The sequence below is a fragment of the Embiotoca jacksoni genome, unplaced genomic scaffold (genome assembly GCF_022577435.1).
Source record: "Embiotoca jacksoni isolate LCO1_2020_lvr unplaced genomic scaffold, fEmbJac1.0.p SCAF_8, whole genome shotgun sequence".
In the NCBI taxonomy this organism is placed as follows: domain Eukaryota; kingdom Metazoa; phylum Chordata; class Actinopteri; family Embiotocidae; genus Embiotoca; species Embiotoca jacksoni.
The window spans coordinates 16,669,052-16,694,030 of NW_027185436.1; the positions used below are offsets into that span (position 1 = coordinate 16,669,052).

Genomic DNA, 24,979 nt, shown 5'->3' on the forward strand with positions numbered 1-24,979 from the left:
CAAACAAAGTTATATCTAATTCTTCATTACGATTGTTTTTACGACTGACTCACATGTCGCACGCACCTGAGTAAATAATCTTGTTGCCTGCTTATGAAAAACACTGTCTCTGGTTTCTGTTTGCATGTTAGAAAGGCCAAACATTACTTTTTTTTAATGGCTCTCTCGGCTATTAATTTGTTAATAAAAGCTGAGATTTTACTAAAAGCTTGCTGATGTCTTACTTCCCCTCCACACTCCCGTTTACTATTTGTTGTGTATCCTTTAAAACGAAAAAAAGGAGCATAAACACCTCAGTTTGCAGATATTAAATTGGGTATATATTGCATACTAAATATTAATGCTGCTTGTAGGTTAGAAACAATCCTCCAGATATGTTAACTTTAATTCTTATATTTTTTTGTCAAATATCATTAGGTTGGATATTTACTGTATACAGTTTTCTTGCTTCCATTAAAGCAGACACAAAACCAGTGCAACAAGTCCCAGGATGAAGCTCAGACTCCTGTTGCTAAGTTACAGATGAATGTTTTCCTATTTTTAGTGCTGAAGACTTGGATTCTTGTTGCAAGAATATATTTTCATTTGGAATATGATAATTGTCACAAAATGAATTGTTTCATGCCATTCTGAACTATAGTAATTAGATAAAAGATTAGAGGAAGCTTAATGCTGAGCTGTCCTCTGGGGTTTGAGAGCACCTCTACAATAAGATGTTGAGGAGAGGGATTTTATTAAATCATAATGACTTTTATTAAGATACGATGCAGTGCAGACTGCATGTCTACAAATTTTGAAGGGCAATGAAAGCTGTCAAGTGTTTTCAGGGACTTCAGTTTATCTGTTTATCTCAGAAAAAGTATTAGTAATCATGTTTTTTTTTTTCCATCTGAATACTCTGCTGAGAGTCTCTGGGGATTTTTTTTTTTGTATTTGCCTGTATGTACATTTGTGTGTATTTTTGTTTAACGCCTTGGATACAGCAGGAAAGGTAAATGTTTTCTGTGTGCTGCTTTTGTTTCAGGTACAGCGGTGTCTTCCCCAGCCTTAACATGGCAGTGAAACGTCGGGAACAGGCACTGCAGGACTACAAGCGGTTGCAATCCAAAGTGGAGAAATATGAAGAGAAAGAAAAAACCGGGCCCGTTATGGTCAAACTACATCAGGTACTGTGAGTTTTTAAAGCATGCATCCGTGCACGTGTTGGTCCACTCGAACGCTCCCTCTAACTGCAGCAGAGGAGCAGAGTTCACTTGCTCTTACATGTTGCATGTATTGTGAATAGAGCGAAATAAGTGGAAAAAAAAGACACAAATGCTGACTGGATATGAACAAAAATAGTTGAGCACATGCATACTGTACATGTGCACTCCTTCACCCACGCAAGCTACCATGCTCTCAAGTAGTGCCTTTTCAAAAAGGCACTGCTGCACATCTACAGGCACGTAATTGAGAATTGTAGACACACACACACACACACACACACACACACACACACACACACACACACACACACACACACACACACACACACACACACACCGTGAGGCCACTACAGAAGCACACACATTCACAGATAGTGCTGCAGCGTTGCCTATGCTATTGCCTCTAACACATCCTCACATGGTGAGCCACCCACACACATTGAGAAAAGCACTGTCAGGGGAACAAAGCCTTGACGAGGCCCCTACATCCCTGCCCTTTGAATTCCTGTGCACTTAAAGAAATGATCCTGACAAAACAATCGTCTGACATGTGTAAAGAAAACGAACTGAGGTGCAAAGACCATGCCGTAATGCCGCAGATAAACAATATGTTGCAATTTGAATATAACAACTCGCCCCGTCCCCTTAATAAATATTCTCACCCTCACACTTATTCATTGTGCATTCCATAACTCCATGCCTACAGTAGACTACCCACTAATACATTCACACACAGATCAGTGGTGCTGGAGTCCACTCACAGCCAAGTCTGCCCACATTACCCACTCCTCCTCACTGTGGTCGTGATTACAGCCTTTTTTTTTTGCACTGCTTCTCCGTGGGAATTAGGCAAATATCTTTCTGAACAATAAGAGATAGAACACTAACGATGGCTCAAGTAATGAGTTTACTTCAGATAGCGTGTTTGTTTTTTTTGGAGGTATTTGTTTTTCTCCTAAGCTGTAACTCCGTATACGTATTTTTATGGAAAAATCTTGGCATTAGTGAAATGAAGGGATGTTCTCTAAAGTCCGTACTGATAGGGTCCATTGGTGACCCGTTCTTTTGTTTCCTCTCTTTCACCCAACACGACAGGTGAGAGAAGAACTCCGACCAATCAGGGAAGACTTCGAGGCCAAGAACAACCAGCTGCTGGACGAGATGCCCAAGTTCTACCACAGCCGCATCGACTACTTCCAGCCCAGCTTTGAGGCTCTCATCCGGGCGCAGGTTAGTGACCCCACATCAAGATGTACCCCAATGATGCTCTCACAGCTGCACGCGCACACACCCACCCCCCCACCCCCCCGCCTCCGCCCCCACCCCCTACAGTGTGCAGTTACACCCTCTGAGCGTCGGCTAAGCAGTGGATAAAGTGTCTGATGAAGGGTGTGTATAACCCAGGCAGTCTGTCTCCCTCCACACAGTCCTAATGTGATTAACCCTCAGTGACGTCCCACACTACTGTGTTAAGCCCAGGAAGGCCTCATCTGTCTGGCTCCACTGCACTCCTGCAAGCCCTCCTCTAACCTGAAGCTTTTCTTAAAGCAGCTGGGTGTCTCAAGTTAGCGCCACCATGTCCCCCTCCCCCACCCCAGACCTGCATGGCCCATGTCATTTCCTCTTTGGGACAGTCACTGGCACACTCCTAATCAGTAAACTAGATTATCCCAGACCTAATGACAATTATGGAGTTCTGTGATGCACTTTGAACTTGAAATTAACAAACAGAACGATCAGCTATACCCAGCATGAAATATTTCCACTAATCTGAGCTCTGGTCTTTTGTCTTTACAAATCAAATCACATTTTCACTTTTGGTACAAGAACTCCTGTTCGTCGCACTAGCTATTTTACTCCGTCTACATTGTCTTAAGTCATGCAGTTGTACACACATGAATGACTATTTACACACACACACACACACACACACACACACACACACACACACACACACACACACACAGAGCTACAAGTGGGTGGCCAGTGGACCAGTGGACCTCATCCCCAGCCTGTATGTGCTTGGTTTCATCCTCCGCTCCCTTCTCTCCCAGCCGCTTGTTGCTGCTCAGCTCCCAGCAGCAGCAGGAAACAGCACAAAGGATCCCTTTGTTGTGAGCCTTTTTTGACTTCACTATAATAAATCCCTTCCTGCAACGGCTTGACCTGTCCACCTGTACAGATGTTGAATAATTGAGACATTGTCTTAATTTTTTTTTTTTTTTTTTTTTAAACAACACAGTTGGTTCTCTTACAGTGGACACACATTGTTTAAGGACTTGTGTAAAATGCAACTTCAATTATTTATTATTTTTTGTCAGAGGTCAAAGTGTAACCTCTCTGTATAAATATTAAGTATCTGGGACTATGGTATGATAAAATACTCTAGCAAAAGTCACGTAAATTAAAGCTGTTTTTTCCAAAGTCTCCTTTTTGTATGGTAGGTGGTCATAGTTGTGTGCGGCAAAGTTTACTCCTCGTGGTGACTGGACTAATTGTAATAGTAGTCTTTGCTGCAGAGGGCGCCTAGACACTGATCTGGTGTACATTATCATCACTGGTCATATGGACATTTCCGATGGCCCTTTCAACAAGCCACTTTTGGGAGAAAAAATATATCCGTTTTACCCCCACAAACAGCAGTAACCCAATACTTATGGCCCACTCATGTGGTTTAGGTGGCAAATATTGGTATAAACATGCAAAGGTCTTTCATACAGAGCCCTTAAAAAGCTTTGTACAAGCCGCTTTTGAAACTAAGACTTTTCTTTTGGCTGACAGTGTCTAGTTCGCTTGTAACAGAGTTATCAGTCTTTCAATAATTGTTTTTTTTGTCCCGACCCTTTAACTAAACTTTTTTTTTTACGCACTGGTTTCTTCGTTTGTCTTGCTGGTTCGGCATGCAATAACAGCACACATGCAATTTCAGAGACGCCGTTGATGCCACCTTAAGAGCATGGCATCACATGCATCGCTGCATGAATAAATATTGAGACGTGTGTGTGGGTTTCAAGGGGTTGTGTTTCCCAGTACTTTCATTCTCTGCCCACTCTTTTGGAGTCTTGTAATGTGATTAAAGTCTATTAATCATCAAAGCAACTCACTAGGGAGCCTGACTCATGAACTAAGGGGAAGAAGCAGGGGTGGGAAGTGTCAAGAAAGCTTTCAGTGAACACTCTCTATCTCTTGTTCAGATTGGGAGAGAAAAGCAGGGTCACTACCCACTGTAGTGCTGGGTTTTGGGGCTTTGTCAGAGTTGTTTGATATCTGTGGGCTCCCTCTTCTCCTCTCAAATCACTTCTCATTAGCAGGGTTGAAGAGGTATGAGACCAGCAGCTTCAGACTTGTGAAAGTAAGAGTATGATTAGATTGTGCGAGTGCAGTTCGGATATGAATTTGGAGTTTTCCCCCACTAAGCGGCATCTCGGAAAGGTCTGCGGATTGACCCTGTCCAGTTCTTGTCAGAGGACGGACGGGAGTATTTTTTTTTTTCTGTCATCACAGCCTAAGTCTTTTTCTTTCCTGTCCCATCAGGTGGTCTATTTCACTGAAATGTACAAGATCTTCAGTGAGTTAACAGACCAGATCGACCAAGCAGGGTTGACTGATGAGCAGAGGGAGAGGGAGACCGAGGCCAAACTCAGCGAGTTGCGTGCTCTGTCCATTGTCGCCGACGACTGAGGGAGGAAAGCCGGAATCCGGCAAGTGCTCTTTTCATGCCTCTCTGAATGGATTGCACTCTTTTCAAGCTCCTCCGGAGTTCAAACGGACAGCAGTGGCCTTAACCTGATTATCAGTTTGTTTCCTTGTGGCCTCATCACCCCCCCCCCCCCCCCCTCCCTCGTTCCTCTTGCACTACACCCTGTTTCATTCGCTCTGCAAAGACACTGCAACTCAAAGCAGCTGAATGCCACATTAACCAAGCCATCAGCCAAGTGCAACATTAAAAGCCAATATGTTTTTGTTTTTTCTGAGCAAAGGAATCATATCGTCAGAACTAATTAAGGGGGTTACACTTCGTGGTTTCGGAGACACCTAAAAGCATTTGTTTCCAAAGTCGGAAGTTAACAGAAATGTTTTTATTAGTCACATATACTATGTAACATGGTTTTTATTACCCAACTTTGAAATTACAAACTGCAGACTGAATGTTATGTAATGTACTGTAAGTTATCAGCAAAAAAAATGTATTTCTATATTTGGGCCTTTTGGGGTTATCTGTAAGTTTAGCTCTGTGCCATGCTGTGTGAGGGCTTTTTATTGGGGTTTAAGATATGATATTTGTAACATCAACTGTGCATAATGTGCCTACATTGTCCTGACTGTGGATGTAACATGAAATGGAACTTATGTAGAGGGAGACTCTGCCGGTGCAGCGGTTCTGAAAGGTGGACCACTCAACCTGCATGGATAACCATTTACTGTCTCTCGGAAACAAAAACAAAGGCTGGTGCTCCCTCTAGTGGAAAATACTGATTATGACACATACGTTGCTTTTGTTCACACCATCCATCCTTTGTTCTATTGTTGGTTAGAGTGTGTGTTTGCAAAGAACCTCACACATTGTTGGCTGGCTAGAAAGTCTTTTCTCTGTACCCTCTACACCAGGGTTGGAAGCCAAGGTGTTTTTTTTTTGTTTTTTTTTTGGCTTCCTTTAATTTTGGACCAAATCATACTGTCATTGCACTCCTTTGTTTCCACCTTCTATCAGGTAGAGCCTCAGTATGATGATAGTGCACACACACTGATTGTTCCCATGTTAAGTTAGTGGATTTTTTTTAATTTTTTTTTTAAGGTGTCAACTATTTATTCTTTTGATTTTGAAAATATTGAAACTAATGTTTTGTCCATTTCCTGTGTGTTTAGGTCTGCAATGCAGACTGTTTGAGTTACACATTAAAAACTGTATTAATGAAGGTGCTTTTCTCATAAAAGTTGTAGTAATTTTTTTTTTTTTTTTTTTTTTTTTTAACAGAAGTAAACATTAAACACAAACTAATTTAACATTAGAGTGGGTTTTATTTAGGTTTTCAAATGTATTAATACCACAATGTTTTCAACTGTCATCTCAAGGTTTAATCAATCATGAAATAAATTAACTGAGAATATCGTTAAAGTTTGAATATCCTGTTTATTGTTCAGGGTGAATGCAGCGTTACAGTTTTTTCTTCAGTGTTTTGTGAATTGAATCATGCAAACAAGTTCTCAGTTACTAATCTTTATTTCTATTCACTTTTAGTTTATTGGATTTAGTTGATTTAGTTGACAATCTTAATATAAGCAGTATTTACAGTTCAGCCTCTTTTTTTTTTTACAAATCATTGCAAATTGAAAAGGTCATTAGTGTAAATAGTTCAACTTAAGGTGAAGTAGTCTATGAAGTTTTTGAGAAATGTGTAATGTTCATAAAAAGCTTATGTCGTGGTGATAAAAGGAACCAACAAACGTAAATCACAAACCTACAGTTAATGCAACATCTATGAGAAACGAGGTCTCGCGTACACATAACAGAGTCACTCTAAAAATCATTTCTCGGAGGGGAACATAACTGCAGTCAGTGCAAATAAAATATCTAAATATCTTTTCCTTAGGTGTTTTTCAGATAACGCGTGATTCTCCTCTCTACAACTAAACAATTTATGTTCCTGTAAAGTCTCCCCGTGCTGAATTAGTGACAAAGACGACGGTGAAATTGGAACAGAAATAATAATTAAAAAAAAAAAAAAAGGTTTGGACTCTTTCACTTAATTCTCATGTGAAGCGTTAACCACGACACGTACACAGATAAGATGTGGTCACAGGTGGATGGAAGTTAAAGTTTCTTTAAAGCAAAATGACAATATTCCAAAATATATCTGGTTGTTGCACTGCAGGATGTTCAGGACTTTTAATTCTCTTCTTCCAGGTCCCTTTTCCCCCCCCCCCCCTTTACAGGACATTAGTCACCCTCTGGTGTTGTGTGCGAGTTACTGAGTGGAGTTAAATCGTCGTCTTGCTGTAAATGCTCGATATCTGTTCCTGAAAGACCTTTCGGATGTCGGCACGTCTGCTTTTCAAGGTTGGCGTGAGGAGGCCGTTGGCAATGCTGAACATCTCTGGATGCAAGCAAAGATCCTTCACCTGAAATGACAGAAATGTGAGACACAAACGAACAGCAGAAGTTACTGTCGGTCATTCTGCAGCTTGTTGATCTGAACTAAGACCAGCAGCGGCAGAGTTTGCTCACTTGTTCAAAGGACTTCAGGCCTGCTTCCTTCCCCACAGCTTTCATGTCCTCTAATACTGCTTTCTTCACATCCTGTTTGAAGACAAATAGCCATTTCCCCTCAAGCTCATGTCAAAGTAGTTTGAAGAAGTTCAATGAAAGTAATGCTTCAAAATTAGGAAGTTGACTTACAGGATTTTGGCACAGCTCTTCGTAGGACCCCCACAATTCCCTGTTCTTTAGCCCAGTCAACAAACACCTCGGGGTCAGGTACTACTATGCCTATGAGATAAGACTTGAGAACACAAAATACAAAAGAAAATCAAATACTTTACTCGTATGCAAATATTTTGCATTTATATTTACCGAATAGGAGTTTCTTCGTATCATTCATTGTACCTGTAAACTATCTCCATGAACGAACACCTGAAGTACAGGAACACAGCGCATGTAGACATTTTCTATCTTCTCCGGAGCGATGTACTCTCCCTGGGACAACTTGAAGATGTGCTTCTTTCTGTCAATGATGCGAAGTGTCCCATTCTGACAGGAGAGAAGTGCAAACATTTGCTCTCTTGCAGGAAATGAATTAAATGGCCCACAGGCTTAATATTTTGTCTGATCTTACTGGAAGCCACTGGCCCACGTCCCCACTGTGCAGCCAGCCGTCGCTGTTCAAGGCCTCCGCGGTCTTTTCTGGGTCCCTCAGGTAGCCCCTGAACACGCTGGGGCCACGAATACAAATCTAACGGAACAAAACAAGCGAGAAGTGTCAGCAGGCTCCGGACTGTCCGGTCATACGTAAAGTATGGTTGCATCTTTACACGAGCTCGCACCTCTCCCTCGCCGTTCTTAGCATAGTAGTTCATCTCGGGGATGTCTATCAGCTTCACCATGGCGCAGGGTAAAGGAGCACCAACGTGACCTGAGAAAGACACATTCACAGACCCGCTGAGGACGGGAGAAACCAGAGCACGAATACTTCAGAGGGGAAAAGAAAAGATAATGGGATTGTTTCCCACCTGCGCGCCAGTCCCCGGGCATAGAGAAAGTGCAGCCGGCCGTGCACTCTGTCTGGCCGTAACCTTCAAATATCAGACAGCCCAGAGTGGCTCTGAGGAAGGACAGCACAGTGGGGGAGATGGGTGCCGAGGCGGTCAGAGCAAACCGTATACTACCACCTAAACTGGCCTGAAACGGAGACAATACATGCAGTGTTGGAAAATAGTTACATCACAATCCTACTGTGGACACGAGCTAATTTCCATTTCAACCAAATTCAACCTTGGTCATATTTTCCCATCTGTATTGATCACACCAAGACAAAATCTCTCGGTTCTTGTTTGCCTGTGTGCATGCTTCTCCAATACACTCCCACAGGGCCAATATGCTCGGGGTGATTTTGGCATTGATTGCTGGAATAGTCGTGCTTCTCTTGTAAAGTTTGGATACCGATTTGTTGACTATTTGCAGGGCTGCTACATGTACCGCTGTGTTACGTTAAGTACTACAAGAAAAGACAGCAACAAATATAAATCGGGGATTAACAGAAAATATATCATCCGAGAGTGTAAACTAATGTGCGCTAATACGAAATGCCTACCTGCACATGGATGTGCAGCACTGCAAAGCAATGAGTACAGCAAAGGAGCTGTCGAAACGATTCAACATGGCAAAGTGCGATCTGTCAGCTGACCTGGATCCTGTTGAACACCAGTTTGTCCCAACAAACTGTTGTTTGCGGACAATCCCGCTGCTGAGCTCCGCCTGCTTTCTCCTCACAGCGTAGTGAAGCAAAGCCCGTCGCAACGGAGACGGTCACGGAACTCAGGATCTTCATAGAAATCGGGGAAAATGGACACAAATTTGAGGCAAGCTTCAAATACGGGCTAAAATCTTGACGGCAAAGGATCGGAGTGCATTTGCTGACCTTGTCGTAGATGCGATTGAGTAAACGGGGCACGACGGGGAGGAAGGTCGGTTTGAGAGTTTTAATGTCATCCATAAGAAGAGAAATGTCCCCTTGATAAAATCCTACTCGGGCCCCGTGGCAGAACATGGTGACCTGTGATAGAAATAGATTTCGTTTAGGGTTTACACACACAAGAGAAAAGGAAAAATAAACATCTGAGAGGATCAACGCACCTGATTCATCCTCTCAAACATGTGGGGCGAGCGGCAGGTAAGAGATCGAACACATCCTCCGGTTGGATCACAATCGAACCCTGCGAGGGAAAAACGAGAACTAAAATGAGCAAAGCACAAGGGAGAGATAACGTTCAGGTATGCATACGGTAGCAATCAAACATGCTGTATGGTTTTCTTTTTTTTCCAACAGCAGTTAGATAGCAGAATCTTTTATACAGGGGTAATTAGTTAAAGTACCTCACAGTGACAGGGGCAATCAAACACCTAATTAATCATACCATTAGACACAGCAGGGAGAGGGACAGTTTTGGAGATACACAAGCAGATGGGAAGTGATGCTAGCTGGGAGGCTGTTCTCAATTAGACAAGGAGGTGGAAGTGTAGACAGACCTCCAGGATCTTAATGACAGAGGAAGTGTTGGAGGCGATGTTGCCGTGGGTGATCATGGCTCCCTTGGGCTTTCCTGGATAAATAAACAAGACATTATTGCAGTGCCCTGCGCAGCAAAGGCAAACTACAGCAGTGCCATAAAGAGGGGTTGTTAGTGGGCACTGGAGGACATTTCTCTAATGATGTGAGCGAAGGATAATTACGGAGAGACTTATGAGATCAGACGGTACCTGTGGTTCCACTGGTGAAGCAAACCACGGCCAGATCCTGAGGCTGGGGCGGCTACAGAAGGCAGCAATAAGAGAGGAGAACATGACAAAGGGCTTCCTGCACTCTTCATTTAAGCCCTGTTTACATGTGAGTGTTAATGACATCGTATGGGACAGGAGCAAGGATGCAACTGTCATTCTAGCATTTAGAGGGAGATTAGCTGTTTACTTGAATCAGTTTGATGTGGCGATGTCGCAGCTGAGAGAAACTCACCACAGGATCTTTGAGGTCCTTCCTTCCCAGGTCCTAAGATGTGGACCAAGAGGAGTTGCTCATATCAGTTTACACTTCAGCACTGATGACTCGATTAAAGGGAATGCATTTGAATGAGTCAGCATTACGGGGATTGAGTGCTTCCACCCTTGCTCACCATGAGCTGCTCCAGTTTCAAAACCTCCACCTCGCAGTTCTTCGCCCTCTCCGCAAAGGCTTCGCTGAAATCGTTAAAGAGAACCAGGCAGGAGAGCTTCGGAGTCATGCCTTTCTCCTTGTTCTCTAACAAAGACGCTGCCTTCTCCTCCCGGTCACTGATCACCAGAGAGATCTCCGCTAAAAAAAAAAAAGAGAAAAGAAAACGCACCATGACACACACACTGAAAGTTTGTGAATGTTCTCATCAGAGTGTGAAATCAAGTGTTTTTGTACTCAGCCTTCTGCCTGTCTCTAAAGGACCACCAGAAACAGCCTTCCTTCAGACTAATGGAGCTAAAATGGTCTCTTTTTTTTTTTAACAGCCAATATTCAAAAATGTGAAATAAAACCTAAATTAAAACATTTCTCACACTCATCTAGTGCAATAAATCCAACAGTTTTGAACTCCTGACTGCACCATGTGTCCAAAACATCCAAAGGTAAGCAAACAGATTTACTTTTATCCGTCTTATCTATTATGCCTTGTCTCATATGTGAAGCACTTTAAATGGCCTTGTTGTTAAAAGCTTATACACAAATGAAGTTGCCTTGCCTTTACTTAAGCATGCCTCCTTACGAAGACAGCGTCTACCGAGGGCCTCTTGACACGTTTCAGATGTCTGCGATGTCAGTCGTCCCACTTAGGGTTGATTTCCTTTTAAACTTTTCATTTAAAATAACTGTTTAAGGCCCAGAGAGGTAAAGGTATTCAACCTTTCACTAACAAAAATGAAAGCAGGGTACCAGTAATGGAATATTTTCATGTTTGGTGTTTTTTTTGTTGTTTTTTTTTACTTCACTAAGGATCTGAGTACTTCTGGGCGGCGGTGGCTCAGATGGTAGAGCACATTGTCCTGACACTGAACCCCAAGTTGCTCCTGTCGGCAGGCAAGCCCCCCTTGCATGGCAACTCGGCTATTGATGTGTGCGAGTGTGTGTTGAATGGGAAACAGCGTAAAGCGCTTGGAGACCACTAAGGTGACAATGTGCTATACAAGTGCAAACCGTTTATTCTTCTTCTTCCGCTATTACCAACATACTCTGTGCTCAACCACCTCCCTCTGCCGTCCTGTATTATACAAGATCTTAATTGGAATTGCAAACATGCACCGTTTTCATGACTCAGCCTCCTCATCAATATTCTGGACGAAGGCCTCGCTGCTGTCTTGCACAGTTCAGCGACATTTGACTCCATGTGGGAGGTTTACTTTCATTCAGGAGAGACCTTTGTTTTTCTACGTGCAGGTTTTCTCACCGAGGTTGAGGATATGGACCATCGCCTCCAGCCCCAGCGTCTCATACAGAGGCACCACCGCCATGGAGTACGTGTAGCAGGCCAGCTCTGAGATCATCCACTGTCACCAGCAGAGGGAGACACAGCAGCACCGTTAGACTCGTGCCGTACCAACAAAGGCAAACGCACTTTCAGGACAAAACAAATCGATTCAACATTCATATAAAACGTGTTCCTGGGCTCCAGGGGCGCACACAAAGGTGCGTGCGTGTATATTGAGTCTTACCCAAGTGAAATACAGTTTTAAACTACAAGGCAGTTTAGAGGTTGAAGGGATCAACAATCATAATTAGAAGAAAGAACCTCCCATGTGTGAAAATTCAACTAATAAATCCCGACACCACAGAGCAGTGATTAGTCCGTACCTCAGGCCTGTTTTGTGCAAATATCCCAACGAACTGCTGCGGATTGGGCTGGCAGCCTTTAGCCAACAGGCCGGAGCCCAGCGCCTGTGCCTGCTGAGCCACCTGAAGGATCGGAGACGCTCAGTCAACAAACAGTGAAGATTAACACGTTACACAGAAGCTACGATGGACTGGAGGACCAAACATAATGGAAATATGTCAGACCTCATTGTAGGTCATCCACTGGTAAGGCTCACCCGGCTTCCTGAAGCCGAGACATGGGCCGTTTCCTGACGGGACAGTCGCATGACATTACATCACATCACTTCAAACATGAAATTCTGACGATCCGAGTTCTGCTTGAGACCCTTCAGTTTTGTGTAATCTGTCTGGTTTTACAAATGACTTAATGTCTGACTGCTACAGTTAAAAACAAGAATGGACAAAACCAAAATAATGTCATGTATCCTGTTCCTGTGAAATCAATAAATAATAGATGCCATAACACTATAGTTCACTAAAAGAATTATAAACATTTTACTTACTTGTGGCAAATCACTGGAAATATAAACATTTTATCAGGCTTGATATAATTTGTTTTAGCATGTAACCTGTACTTACATGATATATCAATTATTTTGTAATCCTTGTTAGGAAACTAATTCCCTAACAGAAAAACTACATGAATTTTACACGTGTGAAAAAAAAAAAAATCCTGTGATCACACGTGACCACATACACACGTGATTGAGCACACGTGAAACATGTATTTTGCCCATGGCAAACATGGTTTTGGAACATTTTCATGGTGTAGATTCCCATGTGAAAACGTGTCCACATATTTTACCCCATGTTATGTTGCAACATGTGGTAAACATGTGTCATACATGTGATCACATGTGGAAAACATGGGAAAGTTAAGTCTTTTTTTTTTTTTTCTATGCACGTTGTGTAAATCAGTGCTTTTACTTGAGAGCTCAAATAATATCAGCTTTGTCCAGAACACAAATTGCTTTTCCATCAGTAACTCGGATGTTTTTGTATTTATGCAGCGAGGCTCGATGGCCTCGGATGACACTGAAGTTGTTTGTCTTCAAAATAATCCTTAAACAGAAGTTAAAACAGAACAGCAAACTAACTAATTGGTCATTCTTCTCTTCTTAAATACGATTAGACATTCGATTTGTTGATATTGTTAAATGACGTGAACATGTCCGTTGGCCTCACCCGAGATCATCAGGCCTCTCTGGAACATGTCGTAGGCCGTCCTGGTGTCGTCGTAGTAAAACTCCAGCAGAGTGTCATCTTTAAGAAGAGCCGATCGCCTGCAGCTGGTATCCCCCTACAACAAACACCTCCGTCACTGACACACTTCACACACACGATGACAACGTACGCATTTACACGAGCCACACGTATTATAATGACGACGGCAACTGAAATCCACTCACGCCGACAGCTACAGACTGGGCCTGTAGATCGCAGGGAGGACGCATGGGTCGAGGACGAGTCACCAGCCAGTACGCGGTGAGAGAGGCCAGGGCTCCCAAACCCAGCAGAGAGGAGGGCGACAGAGAAAGGGAGGACAGGGAGAAGGAGGACAGGGGCAGAGATGGCAGCAGACTCCACAAGTCCTCTGATTCAGAACCTTTCAGTCCTGCGCTGGAGCGAAGTGACCGTAACCACTCCTGGAAATGCATAGCTGAGAGACGAAGACACAAAGTGACAAGAAGACAATGATATGGAGCACGAACAGAAGTTTAACTGTGCAGCAATTAAAACAAAGTGCAACACAACAGCAAGATTCATCTGTTAATTCTTTTGTTGTTGTCTGTATGGAGTTGCAAAAATGAAATAAAAAAATCCCAAAGTTTTCAAATTGGTTCTTTTCTTTCCCCAACAGTCCAAATTACAATTTTTTTTAAATTTAACTGGTTTAAAAAAAAGAGAGAAATGCAGCAAATTCTTATATTTGCTTGATAAATGACATGATCAAAACTACAGCACATTCATTTTCTGCCGATCAACTGATTAATTAATTGACTAATTATTTCTGCACTACTTTTATCTGTAAAAAAAAAAAAAAAAAAAGAAGATATCTGCCAAGAGGCAGCCCTACCTCAGTGCATTTTAAATTAGTGATTTAATTTCACGACAAGGGTTTTGATTATAAATTAAACTTTGATCATCTTCCTACTGGATCAGTGCTGGAAAATAATCAAGGCTTGTATGTTTCAGTGTTGCTCTCAGTCACGATGAACAGAAGCAGAGATTTCTTCTTTTTTTTCCCTCCACACAATAATCCTTGATCTCAAATCTGCTGCCTCCATTACCCACAATGCAACTTGCCTAGCAGCTCACTTCTTTCCGACTCCCCTGATTTTGTTTTCCATTTCCAAACTTGTAGTCTAACAATACCGACTCAAGTGGCATCACCTTTACCAGACTGGGCTTTCTCTGGAGACGCCAAAGACCCGATACAACTTTTTTTTAATGCAACCGCACTCCCCAAAACCGACAAACTCCGTTATGTGTAAAACTTGTGGAAGACTCTTTTAAACATCTCTCCTGCACTCTTTTCATCTAGCTTAAACATTAAATGCAACAAGACCCTGAAGAAAATATGCTTTAAAACCATCGTTCTACTTCTGAGACCGTGTAATCCAGCTGGTTCACAGGCTGAACCACACGGGGCCACAGACTTGGCACTGCTTAGAGAGAGAAGAGGAGAAAAGGCCTGGGCTCCAAACAGGGAAGTGTGTGTGTGTGTTTGTGTGTGGGGGGGGGGGGGGGGGGGGGGGGGGGGGGGGGTCACCAGGAAGTAATAACGATTGGCTTAACAGAAACAGGCAGTGAGGTTACTCTCAGTCATGATGTGCCACTCTTTCATCTGGCAGGGAGAGCGCCAGAGAGAGAGAGCGACTTGGGGTGAGTACAGTAGGAAGGGGCTGGTGGTGAGATGGGGTGAGGACCAGCTGAGTCCACCCCTAATGATTCCCTGCCAAAGACTTTATTGTTCATATCAAAACTGAATGGATCGGGGGGGGGGGGGGATCAACTTGAAAATGATCTATAGCCTCAAAATAAACTCCAACAGTGTTCACTGCAAGACTAGACCTCTACCTAACTGCTAATTTCACACACACACCCCCCCCCCCCCCCCCCCAGCAAACCACTTCATCTTCTACCAGGAAAGGAATTCACCTCACTGAATAAATCTCTCCTTTCTCACATTTACTCCCCCCTCCCCAAGCACCCCTCAACCTCTCACCCACTTCCCCCCCCCACCCCCAGTACCCAATAGGAGAAGTGAAGAAGTGATATCTTACCCCTTCCCTCCCTCTTTAACTGGGCCCGATGCTGTGCTGCTTTCCCTTCCCGGCTTGGGCAAAAGCGATGCCACACTTTTCCTTAGAGGATTTATAATCCGCTTTAACCATCAATTTATGAGAACTAAAGCTGGTAAATTCCCACTTTACACCTGCAAGACCAACAAAGCAGCTGGTGATCCCCTTGAGTCCTTTCACTGGGAAGTGATAAGTGGAAAACAAAGGGCTTTATGAAAAGTGACATCAAAAAAAATGACAGCCTGCTGTGAGGAGAGCTTCCTGTAGCCCCTTTCTGTCTCCCTCTCCTAACCCCTCCCTCCTCTCTCACTCCCATTCATTACAGCTATTGTCAAGGCCCAGACAAGGACCATTGTGCTCCCAGCTTTTAGTCCCTGGAAGACACCAGACAAAAGAAATGGCAAACACGTGAAAATATACTGGAGGAAAACAAATGCACCTTCAGCCTGCCTCAGTTCCTGCAGGGAGAGAATAACCCAAAGGTTTTGGCACCTCAAACCTAAATCCTCATTCAGTGCTGCTAGTACAGCCTGGCACTCCTGACAGAAGAGGAGAGGAAAGTAAAAGTGGATTAAAACTATGTTTGGTGCAAATGATATTTAAAAAAAAAAAAAAAAGGAAATTAACTGACATCCTGCTGTGGAGTTCATACAAAATACTATAAAAACAGCAGAATGCAGGCTCACAGGGAGGCAGCAGGCATGTTACAGACAGCCTAAGGCCGCCTGCATGTCTGCTCACATATACTCATGTGGACATGCAGAGGCAGAGCTGACAACTATTCAGAGCCAGTGTAAGACACAGAAGAACAATACAGAATGTACAAAATACCGAAGCCAAAAACTGGTTTTGAAAAAAATCTAGCATGTAATCAATGATACCTACGACTTCATTAAATGTAACTGTCAAACATTTTTTGGAAGCCACATTTTGGTTTCCTCAAAATTAAAGGAGTCTCACAAAGTGAAGAAGGCAAGGTACAAAATGAGCAACATTAAAAATAGGAGATTAAAGTTATCAACAATCACAAAATATTATAAGCAGTCACCTCCGAGAACCCAGAGGCCAGGGCTGATATCTGACATTGTTGAAGATCTAAGAAGCTGCAGTCAGTTCTGGGGAGAAGCTGCAAAAACTGACCCGTCTCGTAACATCAGAGAAGCAAAACTGAGTGATGCACCGACAATCAGCTGCTACTTTGCTGACGACGGGAATACGTAGTGTTTGTGGAAGGCTGACATGATTGACAGGTTAACGCTGTGCAAGTGATGATGACTCGACCTTCAACAATCTTCTCACAATGGCTAATTGTGAAGCTGAACCAGCGAGGCCTCAACACCTCCATCTGCATCATCCTGGAGCTAGCGGGGCGTAGTCAGTCCGGATCGGCACATATGACTGCAAGGAGCACCACGCTCTCCAGGGGCTGTGTGTACATCATCCAGCTCCAACCACATCAAGTTTCCGTATGACACACCAGTGCCGTGTCTCAAGCAACAACAATGATCCGACAGTGTACAAAGAAGCGGTGGACCTGTTGGGCAGCACTGGTGTATGACTAACAAGTTTTCACTAAACACATGGAAAACAAAGGAGGTTGTCATTGATTTTAGAGAGACGTGCATGGACACACAGCTGACCATCGATGGCACCATCTATGGCAGCACTGCTGTGGAGAGGGTCAGCAGCACAAAAGGTTTTGTAAGTGCAGATCAAAGATGACCTCTCGTGGATCTTTAACATGAGCCTCTCTCCACCCTCCTCCTCACGTTCTACAGAGGTACCCCCTGACGAAATTGTTGGCTTTTCTTTTGTTTGTTTTTCACATTTAGACAAGCAAACATGTGATTCTCTTTGATACGCTGCAGATAAATGTGGTATACTTCAACAACACCACTAGGAAAATGTGTTTATTAATAGATGGCATTTATGGCCCCTCTTTTGTGCAAAATGTATTCATTTGCAGCATGTTTGAGGGTTTTCTTGCATGAACTCCCTGTTTCAAATCCACCAACATTTCAATGGGATTCAAATCTGTCTCTGATTTAGCCATTCATTCATCCTCCATTTCTTGAATCATTCCTGGGTGGATATGCTTGTGGGCTTATAGGATCATTATCCTGTTGAAAGGTCTTTTTTTTTTCCAAAATGCCTGATCTTTTCCTGTGTGTTCATTTGCAAACTGCACTTTCACTCTAATGTTTCTTTTGGACAGCAAAGGCTTTATTCCTGACACGTCTCACATGCAGGTCAAACTTGTGCAATCTCTATCTTATTAAATACACATGCACTCTGACACCAAAAACTGCAAGACTTACCTGCAGGTCCTGTGATGATATTTTGAAGACTACTTTTTGAATCAAACTGCCTGCTCTTGGGTCAAATCTGCTCAGCGACCAGTCGTGGACAAATTACCAATCCCTTGAAATCTCCGCCACTTGTATAGAGTTTTCCTCAGAGTGGAATGATTTTTTTTTTAAATATAATTTGAAGATCTTTTGAAATCCCTTGCTAGATTTGGAGGCCTCGACAACCTTTTTTCTGAAGGCCAAAGAGATGATGACATCACAAACTTCAAAAGCAAAAAGACAACCCTACCCTCAATGTCAAGTCATTCAAAACAATACAAGTTTCACCTGTCCTTCCCTCAGGAGATTCTAATGAATAGCACCAATCTTGAACACCTATTTCAAATTTTTTTTATTATGACAACCAAATATCAATTTTATGTGTCTTTTGTTTTAGTATATCCCCTTGTTTCTGTATGCTCTGCTTTCAAAGAGGATCAACTGTTATTGGAAAAGGTCAACAATTTCCGTAGCATGCACTTATTTTTTCACATGACTATGTGTGTACTAAAACTAAACTTGAAATGTTTACAGTTTAAATCTTAATGTGATAATAGTAAAAGAGCTGCTTTGTCTATATTTAATTTAGAACTGAAATGTAGAATTTAAGAGTTGATGTAGCTTTAAGGAACAATTTTTTCCGACATTGAAAAAGTTCAGCTTCATCATCAGCTTTTGGCATGTTTCTGGTGTGGTCAGAAGTAAAATGACAGTTGTCAGGATTCAGGAATGTATTTTGGCAACATCACCGACACTGTCTGGTAAAGTTTGCTTGTATAAACAAATAAAAAGGAGACAGCGCATAGACTTGTGATTTTCAATGTCCTGCTCCGTTTCAAACTCTGACAGTTACAAAAGTATTTTAAAGAGTGGTAATGAATTAGAGCATTAAAAAGCAGTCAAGTCTTCCTTTAAAACAAAACCTATCAGGGACAAAAAGTCCTCTTTTCACAGTGAAGACAGAATTAAAAAATATTCTTCTCTCAAAGCAAAATTCCCACAAAGAATAAGTCCCTGATTTACACTTTGTGTGATTAAGGTCTGTACATGAGCTTACTGAGCTTCTGTGGTGATGGGAGCAATGCTGACCCAGAAACTACAGGAGGTGACACAAAGAGGGGTGTGAGGGAGGGGGTTATGGGGGTGCAGGGGGGGGGGGCACAGCATTTTGTATCCACACCAGCAGCAACAGTAGCAGTGAACTCTGCACACGCTTTATGTGCCCAGTGAAGTGAATGGTCCGATCGAGGGGAGATGAAGGGAGAGTTGCAAGACGGACACGTGAGCCTGGCCGGGCAGCGAGGGGAAACGAGCAGAAGAGAAAGAATGAAACACATGGGTGTTTTCTGGCTGTGATTCCCAAATGAAGCGTGAAGAACACAGACACACACACACACACACACACACACACACACACACACACACTGGTCACAATGACGTTTTTCTTGTGGATGGGAAAGGAGGTGAAGAATAGAGCAGAAAGACCTCACATCCTGCACGTAGAACATACCTTTACTTTCCACAGGACAGTCGTGAGCCTCCCAAGGTCTCAGAAACTCTTGAAACCAGTCAGGAAACAATGCAACGTTTGTTCTCTTTTTTTCAAGCCTGAAGTTTTTGGTCTCATGTAACCAAGCAGCAGGTTTAAACATCACTACGCAAGAACAATTCACATTTAGCTTTCCTGGCTCCTACGTCATAGCTCATTTCTGAATCAGTGAGTGTTTTTGTGAATCCCGCATGGCCGGGCACATCAACCTAAACTGACACACTGTACTCTGTGACTGTCAAACGCAGACAGACGATGCTGAAGGGTTGGCATTCTGCCAAGTGGGCAGCTCTAAAAATGTTGCATGCCTCAGAATATCCAGACACGGAAGTAAAAAAGATCCAATTTTCAGGCAAATATAAGCCGATGCAGGCTTAAGATGAGGATGTGGACAGGAGTTTTGATTTGACAAAAAGAATGTCAGAAAACCAACAGTTGAGGGCTGAAACTCGCTCCAAACATTATTATTATCCTCAGCTTGGATCAGGGACAAAATACCACAGCGCTATGCTTAAGTTCACAGCCACACACAAGTGCAACACTGTTTGTATTTAAAGAATTTAGTAGCACACTGCAAAAGATTTGTAAAAAAAAGTTCTGATCATTTCTCATAAAATATTTTTCCAAACACTATAGTAGGGAAAAGTTTAATATAACTTAAAGCTACGTTTGAGCAAAGGCACAATGCACAAAAATATCAATAGATATCAGATCCCAATATTCGGGAATAGTCCGACAAAGGTAGGATTGTGGTCTGGACAGATATTATTAGAGACAACTGTTGGAGAAAGGGATTAATTTTTTTTGGATTTGATTTTATACACTTTATTAATCCCCAAGGGGAAATTTCTTCACTACAGCAGGGGGGCTCTCAGGGGGGAGATGCTGCAGCAGGCTGCCACTAGCGCGGCGCCAGGTAACCTGACCTGAGGTGCATGTTTTTGGATGATGGGAGGAAGCCGGAGAACCCGGAGAGAACCCACGCAAGCACAGGGAGAACATGCAAACTCCGCACAGAAAGGCCCAAGACCGGATTCGAACCCGGAACCTTTTTTGCTGTGAGGTGACAGTGCTAACCACTGCACCACCGTGCCGCCCAAATTGGGTTCAGGTTTGGTATTGACAAAAAAACACAAGCAAAAAATACTGCATGTCCTTTTTTCTATACCTGATTTATAGTTTTAGTTTATAAAATGTATTAAAAGATCAAACAAGTATATTTTTTTACCAATGTTGACACATAATGAGAGGACATCTTTTGGTCTATTTTCAAAGTATATGCGTAATAAGCACATGAAACAAAATGTATTCAAAGTAAATGTTTTCAAAGCATATTGATCAGATCACATAACTTAAATTGTAATTTAGTACACTTGTTAAAAATACTCTTCATTTATATTTATGTTTTCAGTCTGGTTTATTTGTTTGTTTGTCAGCACGATTACAGAAAGACTTGTATTGGCCTGATTTTAATAAAAGTTGGTGGAAGGGTGTAGCCTGGACTAAGGAAGATCCTTTTGAATTCCCAGACATTTATAGTGGCTGAAGTTATAGATTTGCAAATCACAGAAGAGAGGGGACTGTTGACCTTGGCGGAGGTCTGTGTATTCTATATTTTCATCTCTATGTGCCTTTCACAAGTGTAGTAATATCTTTTTACCTTAAAACTTTAACTTGTGTACCATGTTTAAATGTATATTTTGTGATGGTCATATTATTTTGTTTAAACCAACATTATATATTTAAATGTGAGGAGTACGATTTCTATTTCATTTGGCATTTATACCTTATAGGTAGCATTTAGTAGCAAAACAAAAACATTAAAATCTTCAAAAATATTTAATGAACAGAAAACTATTTATACATTTGTTTTTAATAATTTATACTTAGACATTAGATAATTTTCTCAACACTTTTGCCTTGTCGGTGGTCTGTTTTGTGCTTTATGTGCAATGAATCAATGAATCTAATTCAGTAGACGTGAATGACAAAATATTTCTATAAACTCAGCCTTGTGTGTCTTCGGTTTTCATTCCAGATAATTTCATAGAGATTACTGAAAAGAAAAGAAGAGGAAATGGAGGACATGACGGCTCGCACCTGCCTGCTTCCAAGAAGCACACAGCAGGTGTGTTTGCAGCTATGTGAGAAACTATGAAATGTCCAACTGGTTTTAATGGAATTGTATTATTGTTATTAATATTAATAACACAATTTAGTTGTCATGTGCAACATTCAGCTGCTTATTCTTTCATAAAGGATAGGAGCTGTAGTCAACATAGTTCCTCAATAGGTAGTACAGGTGACAATAGTGAGTCAGAGGCAAGGCCACAGTGAACATGGAAATTGTGTCTTCTGCATGGAGATCTATGTGTTGTATGTTACAAACACTCATGGTTTCTCTACAACGGAGCTACTATGTTTGTGTTGTGTTATTAATTCCTCGGTCACATAATAGAAGATCCTGGAGAGTGTAGTGCATCGTGTGACTTTGGCTTCTGACGGATCCACATCAACCTGAGCGAGCTGATTTCTTAATATTTTGATCATAAAAACTGTAAAAAATGTATACCATTTGACATGTTTTGAAAAGTAATGGAAGTGTTTGAAGTGTAATAATATCTGTGATTTATGGCGATCTGTCCAGTGTCTGTCCTCCCTCTTAAGATTTTGTTGATCACTTTTAAGGCCCGCCTGGCTCTGGCCCCATTATATTATTGAAATGTTAGCCCCATATGAGCCAAATCGCAGCCTTAGATCCTCCGGTGGGGCCCTTCTGACCGTTCAAAAGTCAAGGCTTGAATCAAAGGGTGACCGTGCTTTTGCCATTAGGGCCCCTCGACTTCGGAACGACCTACCTGAGGAGATAAGGCTTGCAGAATCATTAACTTCTTTTAAATCACTTTTTAAAACCCATTTTTATAGAATTGCTTTTAAGTGATGTCGTCCTTTTATGCAGTTCTTTTGTTCCCCTATTTTTGTTTGTTTATTTTATTCATTTATTTATTTGTTTGTTTTCTTTTCCATTTGCTCATTTTGGTTATTTGTTTGGTTTTCTTGTATTCATTACCTTAATGGTATGGTCTTTTTTTTGCCTCCTGTTTTCTTAAATGTTTACCGGTATTGACGTTATGTACAACTATGCTTTGCTTCTGCGTAGAGCACTTTGTAAACTCTGTTTTTAAAGGTGCTATAGAAATAAAGTTGTTATTATTATTATTATCATTATTATCTACTGAGTGCTGAGAGATGTTTCAAGCCCTCAACACTCTGCACAGAAATAGCATCTATGGAAATGGATGGTGTGAAAGTATGTCACACTTTCAGTTGCACATAAAATCATGGGACTTGTACTCACTCACTCCACCATTTCTTACAGAAACTGTGAAGGCCGTGTTCACTAAACCCAGTGAGTTTGATATTAGGGCATCAATATAGAAAAAAAGTCAATAATGAAGCCTTTTCCGGCAAGAACGCAAAGTCGACAGAGCAAAGTGCGCTCAGGTAAGCTGTGCCGACCATTAAGTCCATCAACACAAACAATATTGTACCGAAAAATATGAATTAATTTTATATTCTTCAGATGATCTCCACGTTCTTGGTTGTGGAAAATTATAAATGTACCATTTTGTTAGGGGGGATTTTGGGGAAACAACGTACAAAACATTTAGAGTTATTACCTAATGATGCAATAGAACTCATACCAGCACTACATTGAGTTTATTTTAATATAATATGGATGTGTATTTTGTTTTCTGATTGTATGTCAGAAAGGTAAGACTCATTATGACCAGTTTAATGCAACAATCTCAAAGGCTTTCACTCAAATAAATATCTGTTAACTTTCTGTTTCTGTCAAATGAGGCAACAAAGTAGTGACTGAGCCCGTGGCCCTCTGATCAAAGCTCTAACATTTACAGTATTATGAAAGCTCTTACATTTACATTATTATAAAATGAATCAGCTGGGCATCTGTTGCGAAGTTTCCGAGATAAATCTCAGTTAGTGACGTGTTTTTCCATCACTCAGCAGTGACTGTTCAGCCAGAGAGTTGGCGAAGCAAATGCAACAGGTCACACAGCCAACACTATTTAGATCTCAAAAGCTGCAACTACCGCTTATCACCAGATGTGCTGCCAAAGATGACAGAGACCATTGAGATAGTAACTCAAAATTTTTGGTGATTGTGGAAAAAACACTTGAATGACTTAATGAAATACCTAAAATCGTTGATTCACTCCAGCGTTTTAACCTTTGTTTAGGTGTTTCAATCATTTATATACCAGATCATTTTAGAACATTTTAAATGTAAAGAAGTGCTCTTATCTATCTGTATTAGAATCAATAAACATTGGCTACATCTAATACTTTTAGTGTACCAAATAGTATCCTTTCTTATTGAAAAAAGTCCTTAAAAATATTCACCATATAATTTCAAAATATTCAATTATGTCTGAAGTGCACATTTTAATTCATCAATTTCAATTTAAGAAATTACTTCATATTTTTAGTGCATGAAAACATACTTACTGCAGCTTTTAGAACTATTACATTCATTTGTTCGTACTTCCAGCATTATTTAACTGCATCAATACAGTGAAACTATGTTAAAATGCAGAGACAGTATATTCAAAGCAAATTTATTTTGTTTTCCCAATATATTCATAATATACCTGCACTATGAGATTAATATCACGATACCTAATCTGCTAAATTAGGCTATATAGGTCTACTGTGTATTCTAATACTGGTGTAACAAAAAAAAAACCTATTAAAACATGCCTGAAGTGCAGTCTAATTGATTTCGATTTAACACAACTTGAAGTGTAGCAATTTAAAACAAAGTATACCAAAGTAACCTAGAAGAATTAAGTTTATAGAAAATGTAACTTTCGTGGATATCGGTTTGACGCATGGGAACACTCCCTTAAATTCTCCCTTCAATCAACATGTTGAACTGCGCCGCTGTGTGTAGGCGATGTCATCACAGGAGCATTTAAGGCCAATGAATTCCTTACAACGTCATGCAGCAGTTTGTTAGCAGGTTGTTTAATATTTTCAGAGCTCCAAAAAGTGCAACTAAATCTCATCTTGGCAGCTTGGAGAGGCTCGGCGGGCTGCAGCTAAACTTCTCATATTTCTAGATCGGAATCTCAGCCTCTTCAGTTCAGTTTTATGTTTCTATCGAAGTCACACGGCTGAAAACAAACCAGCAAAGACAAAGATACTAAATAATAACTTACCCGAGTAAACCGCAAAGTCTCCAAACTTTCCTCGGTTGCGCTCCCAAGTTAAAGTTACAACTCTGCAGTGGATCCAGAGAAATGTCTCCACATGTGCAGCTCGACACCATGTCAATTTATTTCCGTCTAAATCTTCAAAATAAAATACTGTTGGACGCATCGTGCTCAACCACATTAAGTTTGGTAAACAAAAAAAAGAGAACTTCACTTTGGCAGACAATTAA

At 41.5% G+C, this 24,979-nt stretch overlaps 2 protein-coding genes across 2 annotated transcripts in view; one reads left to right on the top strand and one right to left on the bottom strand.

The window, feature by feature from the left end:
- Positions 1-6,311, top strand: part of bin3 (bridging integrator 3) — a 29,518-nt gene extending 23,207 nt beyond the window's left edge. The window contains exons 7-9 of the mRNA XM_069178121.1: positions 1,025-1,166; positions 2,301-2,435; positions 4,740-6,311. Coding sequence (XP_069034222.1) covers positions 1,025-1,166; positions 2,301-2,435; positions 4,740-4,886 — 424 coding nt within the window. The 3' untranslated portion in view covers positions 4,887-6,311. The remainder of the gene's footprint in view (positions 1-1,024; positions 1,167-2,300; positions 2,436-4,739) is intronic.
- Positions 6,312-6,316: 5 nt separating this feature from the next.
- Positions 6,317-24,833, bottom strand: acsl2 (acyl-CoA synthetase long chain family member 2). Its single transcript, XM_069178120.1, is given in 25 exon segments — positions 6,317-7,325; positions 7,432-7,503; positions 7,603-7,632; positions 7,634-7,705; positions 7,810-7,953; positions 8,039-8,155; positions 8,247-8,335; positions 8,433-8,601; positions 9,107-9,136; positions 9,139-9,216; positions 9,218-9,244; positions 9,341-9,475; positions 9,556-9,579; positions 9,581-9,604; positions 9,606-9,635; positions 9,949-10,022; positions 10,180-10,231; positions 10,433-10,465; positions 10,590-10,768; positions 11,886-11,985; positions 12,290-12,391; positions 12,494-12,558; positions 13,496-13,610; positions 13,720-13,970; positions 24,756-24,833. Coding segments are annotated over 24 exon segments (2,151 nt in total). The 5' UTR covers positions 13,969-13,970; positions 24,756-24,833; the 3' UTR covers positions 6,317-7,184.
- Positions 24,834-24,979: the final 146 nt, after the last annotated feature.